The sequence below is a fragment of the Sebastes fasciatus genome, chromosome 4 (assembly GCF_043250625.1).
Source record: "Sebastes fasciatus isolate fSebFas1 chromosome 4, fSebFas1.pri, whole genome shotgun sequence".
In the NCBI taxonomy this organism is placed as follows: domain Eukaryota; kingdom Metazoa; phylum Chordata; class Actinopteri; order Perciformes; family Sebastidae; genus Sebastes; species Sebastes fasciatus.
Genome location: NC_133798.1, coordinates 10,393,379 through 10,408,910, shown reverse-complemented (window position 1 = coordinate 10,408,910; position 15,532 = coordinate 10,393,379). Strand labels below are relative to the sequence as shown.

General features: G+C 44.2%; 1 protein-coding gene across 1 annotated transcript in view; it reads left to right on the top strand.

Moving 5' to 3' along the window:
• The first annotated feature begins 1,236 nt into the window (after positions 1-1,236).
• The window catches only part of cdh13 (cadherin 13, H-cadherin (heart)), a 441,664-nt gene continuing 427,368 nt past the window's right edge, over positions 1,237-15,532 (top strand). Inside the window, exon 1 of the mRNA XM_074631905.1 lies at positions 1,237-1,534. Coding sequence (XP_074488006.1) covers positions 1,487-1,534 — 48 coding nt within the window. The 5' untranslated portion in view covers positions 1,237-1,486. The remainder of the gene's footprint in view (positions 1,535-15,532) is intronic.

The following is a 15,532-nucleotide window of genomic DNA, read 5'->3' as shown; positions in this document are numbered from 1 at the left end:
GAACACTGACACACTGACAGCTGTTGTTGCCTGTTAGGCTGCAGTTTTCCAAGTTATGATTTGAGCATATTTTTTTTATGCTAAATGCAGTACCTGTGAGGGTTTCTGGACAATATGTGTCATTGTTTTGTGTTGTTAATTGATTTCCAATAATAAATATATACATACATTTGCACAAAGCAATATTTGTTCACTCCCATGTTGATAAGGATATTAAATACTTGACAAATCTCCCTTTAAGATTACATTTTGAACAGATACAAAAATTGTGAAAAATGTGTGATTAATCGCGATTAACTATGGACCATCATGCGATTCATTTGGTTTAAATATTTTAATGGATTGACAGCCCTAGAAAATAATCGTTATAGTAGCAGCCCTACAGTCTATAAGTTCTGTCATTTCAGTATAGTTCTTATTCTATATGTAAGATCATAAAATCCTGCATGTATGTAAATATACAGTAACAGAGAAGATTAGAGAGAGAGAGAGAAGGGAGACGCTCCTTCTGAGAAACAACCAAATAAAATTCCCCACAAGAATTAACAATTTATTACAGAGCTGGGAGGAAAGGAAAAAAACAGTGTTTGTAATGAAAAAAAACAAAAATATTAAATTATTAAATTCAGGAATTATTCAGAAGATTGCAATCTAATGTTGTTTTGGAGCCATTATGTAGGGCTTATACAGTAGTTTCATTGTAATGTTACACAACCCCCCTAAAATGTATCATTACTGAAGTTTCTTTCTCTCCGGCTGCCCCGCGGGCACCGCACCGCGCCGCGCCGCCGCTCTGCCGCTCCTCCGCTCTGTGTGCGCTGCGCTCACACACACACACACACACACACACACACACACAGGATGCTCTTCATGGAGGCTTCCCGAGCGCGTCCGTCGCTCTTGCATTGAATATAAGATGATAGGGAGCAGTAAATCACCTTTAAAAGCGTGGACGGGTAATATATGCTGGAATAAGGGCTATAAAGCTGTCTGATGATAAAATGACGCGTGTGATGTTGACGTCTCCTCCAAAACCTGCTGCTGCTGCTGCACCTGCCCATCATTCAAAAAGTCACGCAAAAAAAAAAAGGGGTGTCTAAATTTGGCCACAACGAAATGAGTGATGCTGAGTGACCCTCCACCACCACCACTCCTCTCTCTCTCTCTCTCTCCATCTCACCTCCTGCTCCTCCTCCTCCTCCTCTTCCTCCCCCCCCACCTCTCTGTCCTCCTCATAAATCTATTGGTTGTGGTCTCGGCTCCACTATCCAATGCTTTGCTGATCAGACTGCAGTTGTATTTGGGGGAAGTTGGCAGCTGGCTGCTCACACGGTGAAAAGGCTTCTCCTCTCTCCTCTTCTTCTCTCCTCTTCCTCGGCGCTTTGGACTGGACAGTGGAATTATGAGCAGAGCTGACCCAGCCTTCAGCACCCTGTCTTGAATCATCTGTCTCTGTTTTCACACCGCGAGAACATTTTATAAAACCATGGAGATTGGAGCTCTCCGCATCCTCTTGGCTTTCCTCGTCCCCCAGGTAAGACAGGACAAGGTGTGCGTGTGTGTGGGTGTGTGTGTGTGTGTGTGAGAGAGAGAGAGAGAGAGAGAGAGAGTTGGATTTGGGGATTTTGGGACGATTCCACGATCCGTCTCGCTCAGGCTACTCTTGTGCGCAAAATAGCATGGCTTGCCAAGTTTGTCCCGAGTCTCTGCACATAAATAACACCATCACCTGCCTGCACTGCACTGCCAGGAGCCGTGCGTGCCGTGCCGTGCCGTGCCGTGCCACTACAGGACAAGTTGAAACCCCCCGTTTAGTGCCACTCTCTTTCTGTCCGCATTCGTGGCGCCGAGGAGTTTTGGGGCTGGAGGAGGAGGGTGTCGGGTCTGGCGATCTGCAGTGGTCTCTCACTTTAGGGGACATTTTTTGTGTCGAGAAGAGAGAGAGAGACGATCAGAGAGGAAAGAGAGAGAATGGATGGAGAGGGAGAGAGAGAGAAAGAGAGAAAGAGAGAGCAGGGGTGTATCTTATGTCTATGTGCAAATCACGGCTCCGGCTCTTGTTGTCTCCGGTCGCATCTATATTCCGCTCAGCCACCAACTTGAGCGTTTCTTTGGGCTTGTGTGTGTGTGTGTGGGAAGCAAACAGGCGGATGGAGGAGAAGAGAGGAGAGGAGGAGGAGAGAGAGAGTGAGAGAGAGAGAGGCAGGGGGGTGTCAGAGAGGCAAACTTGGCCGGCTATTTGTGTCGTCTCTCCGGGTAGGCTATTTCACTCTATTGCTCTCCGTATAGACGTGGATTCTCTCGGGATATTTAATAAAGCCTTAATTCCCACAGTGATAGAGGCACTGGTCCGTTTGATCTGACTTTAATATGAGGAGAGAGAGATGGAGAGAGGTAACTCGGAACAGCTGTGTCTGCCAGTCAAGTCTTTAAGATGTAAAAGAAGAATGGCAGCACCAAGGCTGATGTCTGATGTGACATCTCTTCACACTTTTTTGTGCATTTTTCTGGCTTGAATATAAACCTCAGCCCTGCTGCAGATGGATCCACGCTGCAGGGATATTGCTCTTCTCCAGCTTCTTTGACCTCTGATCTCCTCACTCACTGCAGACAGACAAAAATGTATTATTATTATTATATATTCCCTACATGAGGATCAGTGCAAATTAGCATTGAAGTCATTCCTTGCTCGCTCTAATGACAGTGGCACCCCTCTCTGCAAAAGTTTAAGTGGCAGCTAATTTTAAAATAACCAGGCTGAGAGTATTCCTGAACACAGCAACAATGGGAGAGCCCCGGAGCGTGGCAGGCAAACAGCTCATTTGGGGAAACTCTGTGTTGTTGTGCTGCTTCTCTATCTCTCTCTCCTCTCTCTCCTCTCTCTCTCCTGCAGGATGTTTTGAGAGGCAGCAGACATGCACAGCTCATTTGGTATTTTCTTGTTTGACCTGGGTAGGCTTAGTGCACATTTTCTGCTGCGTGTTATTCATTTTTAATTGGATATAAGCCACCGGCCTCGTCTCCACGTCGTGGTTCGATCTTCTGATCCGAGGCGGTCATGATTCAGGCTAATAGTGCCTACAAAGAAATTATTTAACTCTCTGTTTTATTGATCTGGACCTGCCCCCTCTTGAACACAAATGCACTCCGTACCTCCCACACCCAGAGGCTTTCCATTGACTTTTTTCATTCACTTTTTGTGATGTGTATATCCACACATGCACTTGCTTCTGCTGTGGAAGTTATATTCAAAAGACACACATTCACAACACAGTGCCAGATCTGTATAGCAGGTGAGATCAGGGCCTGCTCTAGTCCTTTTGGTGCCCCATAGGCGAAATTTGGATTTTGAGCCGAACCCATAGCCCCGTAAACTGCAACACACATCAAATTAAGATTTTTATTTTCATAAATAAGTATAAAATTAATAAGCAATTGGTCCCTGATATTGTTGGCTTTAAAGTGTTTAGTCAGTTTCACTACAACAAGAGTTACAGGGGTGAAGACTGTATTTGTTTCTTTCTTTATTTGTTCATTTGTTACCTCAATGCAGAAAATGCGGAAGGGCGCCCACCAGCATGTTGAAAAAAATAAAAATATATTATTATTATTTTTTTTTTAGAGGGCAACCAGCTCCCCCCCAGAAGGTGGCGCACTAGGCGACTGCCTATACGGCCTATGCCTTAAGCCGGCCCTGGGTGAGATACTGGTACTGGCTGTCCTCTGGCCCAGTGCTGGCTCTAGCCCTTTTGGTGCCCTAGGTGTAATTCAGATTTGGAGCCCCCCCGACCCCCACCCCCATCCAAATTGGTTTCAATTTTTTTCACACTGAAAATACAAAACAAAGTGTAAAAAGATGGATCAGTATGTCACGCTGGGAGCTGTCAGAGACCTGTAAAATGTCTGTAAGAGTGTTCATGAATGGTTTAAGATTCCGGTGTTTGAGAACTCGTCTGAGTAAATTTGTGTTTGTGGAGCAGATGCACCATTTCAATCAAACCCCCATCCCAATTGGTCCCTGATATTGTTGGCTTAAAAGTGTTGAATTAGTTATACTACAATTTACACTTTTATTAACTAATAAGTGCGGCCGGGCAGATGAAAAGGTGAGTTCCAGGGGTGAAAAGTGTATTTCTTTCTTTCTTTAATTGTTCATTTGGTACCTTAATGCAGAAAATAAAGTCCCACCGGCATTTTTTTTAAAATTTATTTTTGACCAGTGCCCCCCCCACCCCCCAACCCCAGAAGGTGGCGCCCCCCCAGAACCGTCCAGCACCCCAATGCACTAATCTTGCCGGTTAATTATTGGTTAATGAGGGTCGGCTATCGGTTAGAAAATAAATAAAAAATTAGCATTCCGAACACATCCAAAATTTTAAGTTTGTGAGGAAGAGACACACCTCTTGTCTTTCACTTTCTCCGTCTCTCTGCCCCGTGCCTCCTCTCCCTCCTCCTCCGCCCCCCCAGAATGTGGTGCCCTAGTTGACCGCCTATATGGCCTATGCCTTAAGCCGGCCCTGGATCTCCATCCTCTGGCTGTCCCACCACAAGCAGTAGCTGTAAATATTTTTAATTTCCCAGCATATACAGTAAATTAATCCACATAGCGAATAAAGCACATTACGTTTATCTATGTTTCCCCCTATGATGGGCCAACGCTCAGCTTGTTCAGAACTATTTGTATGCAACATGTGAACATACACTCTTTCCACCTGACTCATCCCGCCTCACCATCTTATAGTGTGTGTACGATCGAACAAGGTTACTCTTATTTATAGATGCTCAGGTATAGGGAGCCAAGTTCCTTTTCACAATAAGCCAGCCATGCACGCCCCCCTCACTCACACACACCCACGAATGGGCACGCACGCCAGCATAGCAGCCCCCTCCTTGGCAATAAATCCCTGTTTTCCAAATGAAACGCTAAGCAGTCTCTCCGGGCGGAGCAATGATTCAGAATAAGCACAGCACAGCTGGGAGCTGCAGGTGCAAGGACTTATTTTTTTCTTCTGGTCCCACATTGATTCCTCCTCCCTGTCTCTGCTTGTCTTGTATGTTTGTTTTCTCTTCCTCCCCTCCGTTTTCGTTCCGTTCCACGTCCTCCCACCCTTTGAAACTAGTCTTCATTAATGTGATTTACCAACCTTTAATCCCCCATTTATTTCCTCAAAATGCTCAGCGCCATCTCTCTGTTTCCTCCTCTCTATCTCTCTCGCCCATAGACGATGGAGGACAGTTATACTCACAGTTTAAATTCTGGGCTGGCACCTGGGCGTGTCTGGCGGGAAGATTTGCTGTCATGGACGTTTATGGGCGCGGTGACCAACGGACTGTTAAAGTTCCTGTTTAAGCCTCTGCAAGCACACAGAGAGAGAGACAGATAGATAGAAAGAGAGACAGAGAGAGGGGAGGGAGGTCATGGTCTCCAGGAAAGAAATGTTCAAGTGTGGCACAGAATATGGTTCCATGGTGTTGCTGTTACTCAGAAAGAGGGCTGACCTTCGTTCAATGCACAAACACATACACCTAAAGATGCCAGATGCCCACGCTTTATCCTTTTGTCCTCTCAGACTCCCTTCTCCATTCTGTTTCACCCTCACTCGATTCTAGAGGGCAGGCTCATTGATCTAGAATTGTCAAAAAGAGAGGACATTCCTGGTGTGTCAAGTGTCATTTATTATTTGGGAGAGCAGCAACAGGTGTGATATATGGAAACACACATATCCAATAAAGATCCCTGCTGTGCTCTTTTCATTTTTCCATTTTCTAATCATATACACCAATAGGTTCATTGTTCAGGGCTTATGCATCACCCTCTACAGAGGATAATGAAGGATGCTCAGTGTGTATGTAACCCCCACTGCACTTTCCTGTGGTTTTCCTCTTTATGAAGTGTACAGATGGAGCCATGTCATGTTACAATGAATCATCCCTTCAAAGCCGACCTTCAGATCACCTCTTGTTTCTCCCAAGAAGGTTTTCTGTGCGTGAACCGTCCTTTCAGACCTGCGACCCATCTGTTTCCGAGTGCTTTTTCAGCAATGGGCTTTTTACTATGGAGTCTGGTGAAAGGTTTATACGATATCTAGAGCATTAATATAGCAGCAAAAAATGTTTTTTATGTAAACATATAGTGGAGTAATATCTACGTGAGCAGAGAATGAACTCGTTCCCCCTCTGTGTGGGTCGTGTCTAGAAGGTATCGCGCAAATCGCGAAAAATCTTGTGACATGGTTTGATGATGGGTTACAGCTGACACGCGTTTTTCTCTTTTTGAGAAAGACCCTTTATCTGTGATTTGTTTTTTCTGTTCTTACTGCTACCGAGCACGCGATACTGTTCAAGATTTGGAGCCATACTTGCCACTACTTTCTACTTTAAGGTTAGGTATTGACTTTGAATGGTTAAGGTTAGGATAGGTCATTGGGCAGCGAGTCTTGCGAGAGTTTTTGTACGATTTTGCAAGTTTGTGGGTTAATTTCTCGGCACAACCCTCTGTGTGTGTTGTAATCTGAGCTTCTCTGTGCTTTGTTGACGTAGCCGGGCCGGCTGTGTATGCCTTTTAATGCATATTTGTGCCTGTGAGCGTGCCCCACTGGCTATCTCAAGGCCGCAACATGCACTGCTCGCATACGGTGGTTACAGCTGATAACGCCGTCCCGACCAACCAACGGAAGCGTAGCACCCACCCTGTGGTTCCCCGCAGGTTAACACTGATATCTCTGTCAGCACTTTCGCCGTTGTTTGCACCGTTAGCGCTGCGGCTCAGCCATCGCCATGTTGAGAGCCATGCAGAGGCAATAGAAATGCTTCCAATCTTGCATTTAGCGCCATTAAGAGGTAACAACGTATGACAAGCGACAAAGGCTAATGAGTCATTAAGGCAGGATGATTTCTTTCTTTCTTTCTTCTGTCCACTACATCTTCCACACCCTTCGTTGTTCTCTTCTCATTCCCCCTCATCTCCTTTCACTCTGCTGTCTGGTGTTCCAGCTCCCACGGTCGAGCAGCTGGAATAAAGTGTTAAAGAGTTTAGAAGATTTGCAGAGGAGTTTGTAATTTCGACATCCTACAGAGACACACAAAACACTCGGAATAAAAAAAAAAGCATGAAACGGCTCAAGTGAAAGCAGCCCAATCTAGACATCGCTGTCTAAATGTAGCCCGGTGTTACCGTAACAATCGACTGGCAAATAGGCTTTCTAGTGTGGAGCTTTGAGGTTTCAGCCGTCTCCTTCACATTCTACTTATGTGTAGCCGTTTCCTGTGTGGAAGCACGCAGCCAACCACAGTCTGTGGTGCTACAGCGCTCTTTATAAAGGAGTTGTTTTTTTTGGAGTCAGCTGTTATTGATAGAAAACATCTAACTCTAAAAGCTTCCTGTAAGTGAACACATGACACAAGTTTTAACACAAATGGACACAAAGGGATATGCACACACACATTGAACACCTGTGCACTTGCACAGATTTTCTTTTAATGGAGGAACCTGAAACTGAAACACAGAGAGTTTTTATATTTATCCGCGGGTTCCCCTGTGACTGTGTTAGAGCAGCACTGCGCTGTAATGGGCTATAAGGTCAAACGCTATCTTAACTCCGCCGCGGGGGGGGGTGCGACCTTTGAGGGGAAACACAGTCTTCTTCAATCTTCTCTCCCTTGACGTTGCCATCCCGCTCTCCTGAGGATGAGAGGAGGATGAAGCGGGGGAGGAGGATGAGGGATGGAGATAGTGAGAGTCGTAATTAAAGTAAATATGTCCCCTTAGCGCTCCATTAGAATCTGCCTGTATTTGATATAAGTGGCCTAATTATGCAAAACGCCAGTGGACATTGCGTGGTGTTTATCATGAAATGTGCCAAGTGAAAAAAAAAACCTGCATCATGAGTGGATTAATGGCTTATTTGTGAGTACTGATGAGTTTTAGAGGGTAGAAGAAAAAGCAGAGAAGAGACAGACAAACACACACACACACACACAAAAGGCCTCAGTAACCATGTGTGAAGGACGCAGCGGTACAATGCGATGCTGTCCCACAGTTGATCACGCTTTCGGTTCAGTTTGTCCGCCTCTTGTCGATTTTGTGGTCTGACAAGCAGACAAACAAGCACGCAGATAAAACAGGTGACAGACAGACAAAGAGCCATATAGATGCCGAGGTAGAGATAGCGGCTGAAAGCACTTTACTAGTTTGCACTCTGGTTAGATGCAAATCTGCATTTCGTTGTACTTGTACTATGTGCAATGACAATAAAGTTGAATCTAATCTAATCTAAAAGTTTCCGTGTGTCCCCTCACAAACACATGCTAGGGATGTTAACATTTAACCGTTTGACCGTTAATCAACAATTAGGAATTTTGACAGATTAATGCTATCAGTTAAACGGTTAAAAGAAATATAAAAAAAAAAAAAAGCTGAGGTAAAACTCACTTGTCACTTAAAGTAGAATAGCTGTTACTAGCCGTTGTCAGACACACACAGTCTGTAAGACACTCGCTATCGTTACGTCAGGCAGACACACAGCTGATAACTTTGCAGCTAAACTAAATGATGTGGTGGAGACTTTTACTGGGAAAGTGGCTACATGTGTCCTAATAACACACAGTATCATGGCTGCTAACTCTCCCAGTCTAGTGATCTGGGGACTCAGTTGTCTGTTTTGGCGATAAATGATAGATTTAACCTGTTTGTGCATCGGCTTATCGTTGCAGCTGGGTGGCTTGTTAGGCACTACAACCAAAGAAGGTATATTGCCAAGAAGTCAATTGTTCGTTCCATTGCAACATCAGCGCCCAGCAGCAAAGCTACACTTCCGCCATTTTGGACTGAAAGCGACTATTAGACGCCAGTAAAATGAAATGTGCCTAAAAAGTGCCTTACAAAAGTAAAACAAAATGATTTCTAATCTATTGTCATATTGTACTGAAATTGCCTGTGTTGAACAATATTTTTTTATATACTGTATATAATAAGCGTTTTCAGTCCAAAATGGTGGCAGCGACTGCTGTCAAAAAGAGTTTTGTCTCTTTTGCTTCAACCGTCCAGCACCCCTTAATGCAATGCACTAATCTTAATGATTGGTTAATGAGGGTCGGCTATCGGTTAGAATTTTTTTTTTAAATTAGCATTTCGAACACATACAAAATTTAAAGTGTGTGAGGAAGAGAGACACGGTTCACACCTCTTGTCTTTCACTTTCTCCGTCTCTCTGCCCTGTGCCTCCTCTCCCTCCTCCTCCTCCTCCGCCATCCGCTCTGACAAACACTCCCTGTAACACATTACAGATATTCATGAGCTCTTCACCCACTCTGTTTGTCTGTCTCTTCGCCACACTCACAAACATCCAGATACGTCCTCCTCCCATCTCTTTTTTTCTGTCACACACACACACACACACACACACACACACACACACACACACACACACACACACACACACACAAACACACACACAAGCCTGAGCCTGAGCCTATGTTTGGCAGGAGGCACAAGTTTCTTTTTTCAGCGTGATTGCGATGACTCCTCTCCATTGCTACGGAGTGTGCGAAAGCCGCCGGCAGCACAGTGGGAGTATTCATGTAAAAGTGCTGGTACTGCGGGGTCCCATTTCTTCCACAAGAGCGGCTTTGCTGATGATAGTGGCAGGCAGGCGATGATATTGTAAGTTGCATTAGCCTCTCAGTGAGTAGCGCTCCGTTGTTGGTGCGATGCGCGTTTATTTGGTTAAGGTAATGGATGGCTTGCAGACCGTTCTTGAGTCACGAAAAAAGAGCCACTTAGCATAAGGTCAGTGAATAGCTATAGCTTTTCATCACTGACTGTATTGTTAATTGTAGCTGCGGGGTCAAAAGAGGGGTGATTTTGTGCCAGCTGCACTTGATCTATTTTTCATGAGGGTGTATTGGTAGATGCAGTTGCTCCCTAGCGGTGTTCCTGCAGATAGATGGGTCCTGCTATACCGCAGCAGGTTGTCCCTGGCCACAAGGCAGCTAAATTGATAGGTGAGAAGTATGCTGAAATAGATATAAAGCAAAGCCTTGGTATTCTTGGAGAGGGAAGCAGGCATCTGTTTTTCCTCCCCTCATATTTACTTGCACTTATCAAACTAAATGGAACATTGGGGAGATAAAATTCAAAAATGCTAACAGTTATCCACTGTGCTGTAGTACTGTAAGCACCTCCGAGGGGAAACAACACCACTAGATTTCAACATAGCCCCAATTAGGCTTTACACACACATTTAGATGAACACCTAAAAGAGCACTTTTTGTTTTTTCAGGGTAGCAACTTAAGTTTAATGAGGTCTCGAAATTTCTGAGCGCACATCTGAGCACTCAAAAGAGAGCGTGTGATGCATGGCCCGGTGTATGCTTACCTTGCACTATCCCCCTGTGGATTAGTCTACCTCTGACATATTAATGTGGAGTTCTTCCTTGCTCAAAATGAGCTCAAAGTGGTAACTCAACCTACTAAACCTTTGATACGGGAAAATGAGATTAAACATGCACACGATCTGCTTAGTTAGTCAAACAAGAAACTTTGCAATTAAGAAGCTTTAAAGACAGCCTCACCTGTTATACAAATGCCAGCCAAAGCATATTGTTATTACAGTGTAGTGGTGCAACTGTACACTGATAAAACAGAAATTACAGTACAGTACAGTTTCATGCAGTCCAGTATGTAAGCCCTGAAATAAATCCAAGCTTTATGATGCTGATCAGTTGTTGATAGAAAGGTGTTGATTCAGGTGTTGCATTTACATCGCAGGATGCATATGTATATTTGTCAGTGGGCTACCTCCGGGTCTGAAAAGTGAAACCAATGGTGAAGTGCCTTAAACTTGCATTCTTTCTAAAAGCCAGTAGGGGGCGACACTCTGGTTGCAAAAAGAAGTCTGATTGTATAGAAGTCTATGAGAAAATGAGTCTACTTCTCACTTGATTTAATACCTCAGTAAACATTGTAAACATGAGTTTATGGTCTCAATCGCTAGTTTCAAGTCTTCTTCAATACAGCATGATGTTCATTTAGTAAATTATGGTCCCATTTAGAGTCAAATAGACGATAAGGCAGGGCATGATTTAGGGCGTGGCTACCTTGTGATTGACAGATCGCTACAACTGCATTGGCAGGTCTGGAAGTTGTCTGTGTTTTCGTCTTACAACTTTAACCCTTTCGCAGTTTTTTCAGTTCATGAAAGTTAATTATAACATTTTCGGTTGCATAAAAATGTTTTATTCAGCTCCATTCTTTGGTATCACGTCTGGTTGCAAAAAAAACGGACAGATACCAAGATGGCGACGGCCAAAATACCGAACTCAAGGTTTCAAAACGGCAGTCCACAAACCAATGGGTGACGTCATGGGACACCAAGTCCGCTTCTAGTAAATGATATTAGCGTTTATATGTCATATAACAGACACATTTGGTTAGCAAAGATAGCTAACAGAATAGCAGATTACTTGGTGGCAGAGACTTGCATCAACTTGCTGATTAATCATGGATGCTGTTTGGGCTGCATTCTTTATTCACACACACACACACACACACACACACACACACACACACACACACACACACACACACCCACAGTATCTCTGCTGACCGGTGCACTTTATAAAGCTTCTCATTTCTCACTTCCTAATCCGCTGTGATTGTTAAATTCCTCCCCATCATAATTCTATGTTGACACTTGTTTTGAAAGTGCCATTTTCCACTTGATTCTGAACAACAAGTCTCAAGGTTAGTGTTAGAAAAACACATCAAATAGTACCGTGTTATTGGAGAAGATAAACGTTCGTTGCAGATATCAAGGTAGCTCAGAATGCTACATGTGCCGTTAAACCTGGATAATCATACAAGACGTACCATCACCTTGACTTTAACATTGGTTGTAAAGCTCCGGAGGAAGCCGACTCTATGATGTGCCACTTTACTCTCGAAGCATGTGATGCGACTGTTTGAAGGCATCAAGCCCTACTTTTTCATTCTCTCCCAACACGACTCTGGGGTTTTTCCTCTTCACTCTGTGTTCAGCGAGTTTCTTTGAAGTAATCAAATCCCTCTCTGCCGTTAAACGGAATTGATAGCTGAGAAGGTCTTCTTAACTTTTACAAGAACTCACTCCAGCTTACTCACTTTATCCTTTTTTTTTCTCTTTGCTGCTCCACAGCGTTTCTTTTCCCATTTTTCTTTTCATCACTTCCCTTTCTGCAGTTCTCCTCGTCCTCTCCTGAACGTGTCTCTGGTCTTTTCCGGTGGGCAATCCGCACAATCTAATCTTTTAATCTAATTCTTACCCTTTCTCTCCCACCGTCTGTTAGCTCCCATCCTACATTATCCCTGCTCAAGTGTTGCAGGAGACATCAGGCGGGAGACATATTTGACCTGTGAGAAAAGAAATCAATCTTGTTGTCTGCCCTGATGCACGCAGTACCACCCCTGCTGCCTAGATGGCGACAAAATGCCAGATATTGTTTGAAGGGTTGTCAAGGATAATTGCCACTCAGATCCACTTAGTGTTTAAGCTGTGTGTAGGTGTGTACGTGTGTTTGCTTGTGCATTTATGCCAGCTTTTTCTTTTTTTTTCTTTGCAAAGGTACTTTGTAGAGGTAGAGTGGCCATTTAAACCCCTGATCTTAACTGTCAAGGAACAGACAGAAATTGGAGGACTCATTTGAAGCGAGCACACAAAGCACTACACTCGGTGCCTACGCAGGCAGGTCGCTTCAAGGCAATTAGAATAGCTCTTCCCACTTATTGCTTTTGATGTCAGCATGTGAGGGAACGAGAGAGAGAGCCAACTTTTGCCTGCCACTGAAAGAGAGGGCTGCCACTTCACTTGAATTCCTTTAGACACAATTAATGTCGTCCGCCATTCAGAGTTTTATCTCCTATTAATGCGGGCAGGTCCAAGGCTTTGAGCTTACAAATGAATTAAATGATGGGGCAAAAAGAATTAAGTGGGAAAAAAAAGCCAAGCCAAGTAGGACGCCATTGGATTGGTAATGCCCTCGTCCATGTACTGGTTTTTACTATATTACGAAAAGCTCTCTTTGAGTGGTGTCCTGATGATCCGCCTTACTTTTATGCAATATTTAGGTCAGGGAACGTTATAGAGCTGCTATATTTGACACTTTCAGTGCATTCCAGTTTCATACGTACACACACAGTGAAGAGCTTTCTTCATTCGAAATGAAAGGATTCTCATCTACAAAGCTGCTTCTTCTCCGATGCTCGGATGCCATAGACAAAAGGCCTGCATGAGTGGGGTGTTAGTCATTAAGAGGCCAAAGGCTATTTCTGGGGGGAAATGAAACATTGTTGTGGCTTGAAAGACTGATGCGACGGGTTTCGAGATCAGACAGAAATCTCTGATCACTCTGTCTCGGGTGTTTCCTTTCAATAACCCAACTTGCACTGACAGCTTACGAGTACCCGGCGTGCCAATGCAACTACCGCCGGGTGCACAAGCTGCCCATTAGCTTCCAATTGTTCATTTGCATCCGTACTCATTTGTGCCTACTATTTGCCTACACTTTGATCTCAAGAGACTCTTCCAAAAAAGACCCGAGACCTCGTTGCCTCGTTGAGTTCCTGCATTTGGGCGATCCGTGCAGGAATTTGTCCTGCAGACCTGAAGTAATTAAAACGTAGAGTTTAGGGCACGCAGCTCGCAATCCATTTGGATAAGTGCTTGGATAGCCATTTGCAAGCACACTTAAGGGCTTTTGGTGGAGTTGGTTGTGTTGCAAAACTCATGGGACAGCTGAGGCAGCAGTAATGGAGGTAAAGACGAGGATGTGGCTTTGGCTGAGGCCTGGCAAGTTGAGTGCAGTGATTTCCATAGAGATGCTGCATCCACCCCCGTGCACGCATGCTGTGACTAATTCAAACGACTGGAAAAAGAATGGTTGTCATTAAAAGCGAGGCTGTTTTTCAAATACAATTACAGTACAAAGTTTTCACCTGACAACAGGGATTTGGGACCCATATTGGCCTCCAAAACCCCTCTCATTATCTGAACCTGACCCCTCTTATCAGCTATAGGGGTGGCGCAGCTGTGCTATAGGCTTCCTGCCGAAGAGATTCTGCGAGGAGCGAGCCGACTGGATTTGATTTTCATTAGGATTGCATGTCTTCACTGTCACATCCTCTTCCCACCTTGCACGCTTTACTGGACACAATTTTCCGCTGCGGTGGCCCCCATACTGACGGCTTGGTTTTTCACGCAGCGGTAGAGTCACACCGGGTGGCCAGTTATCAGTGCATTCACCATTACTGGGCCCCGTGAGGTTGACCTGCTCACAGAGGGCTTTTCTGCCTTTTCCTCGAGTCCCACTAGGAGACACGCTCTGCTGCTGCACTGGGACCAGCTACCTATAGAATTACAGCAGGCTGTCACAAGTCAAACAGTGTACTGCACAGACCTGGGATGTGCAGGTCACACACATCCCCACGCACACACTGACTGTTGACAGACAGTTGAAGGCTGAGACAGTACAAGCTCATGTTAGCGCTCCACAGAGGGTTTGAAAGATCGATCGGAGATAATTATTTCTAATGGAGCCAGAGGAGAAATAGGAGTGTCCTTTTCAACAATAGCTAGAGAGTGTGTAAACACGGCATCTGGACTATTTGACTTAGATTTCTTTCTTCTTTGGGATTGAATTAAACACAAATGAGTGGACCGGCTGCTGTTATTAAATGTCTACTATCTGGTACGAGTCCAAACTGGCAACCTTCAGGTTTAAAAGTCAAAATCCTGAAAACATTTACATAATGTGTCAATGTGCAAAATGTGTTTTTAAAATCAGATTTTTACCCCAAATTTTGTATTAAAGGAACAGTGCATAACATTTTGGGGGAACTATAAGCAGAAATGGATGTTAAATGAAAGAAATTAAAAGTATGTTTTCATTAGTGTATATCACCTGATAATAACAATTGTGTTTTCGTTTTCGTCATTTTTACCTGAACACCACCATATTTCTTTAACAAGCTTCTGAGCCACAAAGTGCAAAACTGTGGTACCGTCAGCCGCCGTCTGACTTCTGTTGCTCCTAAAGTAGTGTTATTATGGTAAGGATGGCCTCTGAGCGAGGCAAACGGCGTCTTGGAAAGGGAGGAGTGAGCGGAAGAGTGCTCAGTTGGTTGCAATCTGCAACCACACCACTAAATGCCACCAAATCCACACACTGGTTCTTTAACGATGACATTATTTATCCAATTTTAACCTGTTTTGCAAGAGAAGACATTCAGAGATGATATACAATATGTCTGGGTTTGATTTTTAGAACAAAGTAATCATTGTTATTTCAAATCGTTTCAGTAGTTGCTAATACTAATAATAAGTTTTGCATAGCCTTCTGTGTCTTTCTCTCCAGAGCTTCACAGTATCACACGTTTGCGTATTCAGGACAAGAATATTACAGCTCCAGTGTGTTCCTACCAACAGAGGACACAGGCTTAAATTAACATGGCGCTATCCTGTGATTTATGAGATTCTGCTGTGGCCTAGTGTGGCTCACT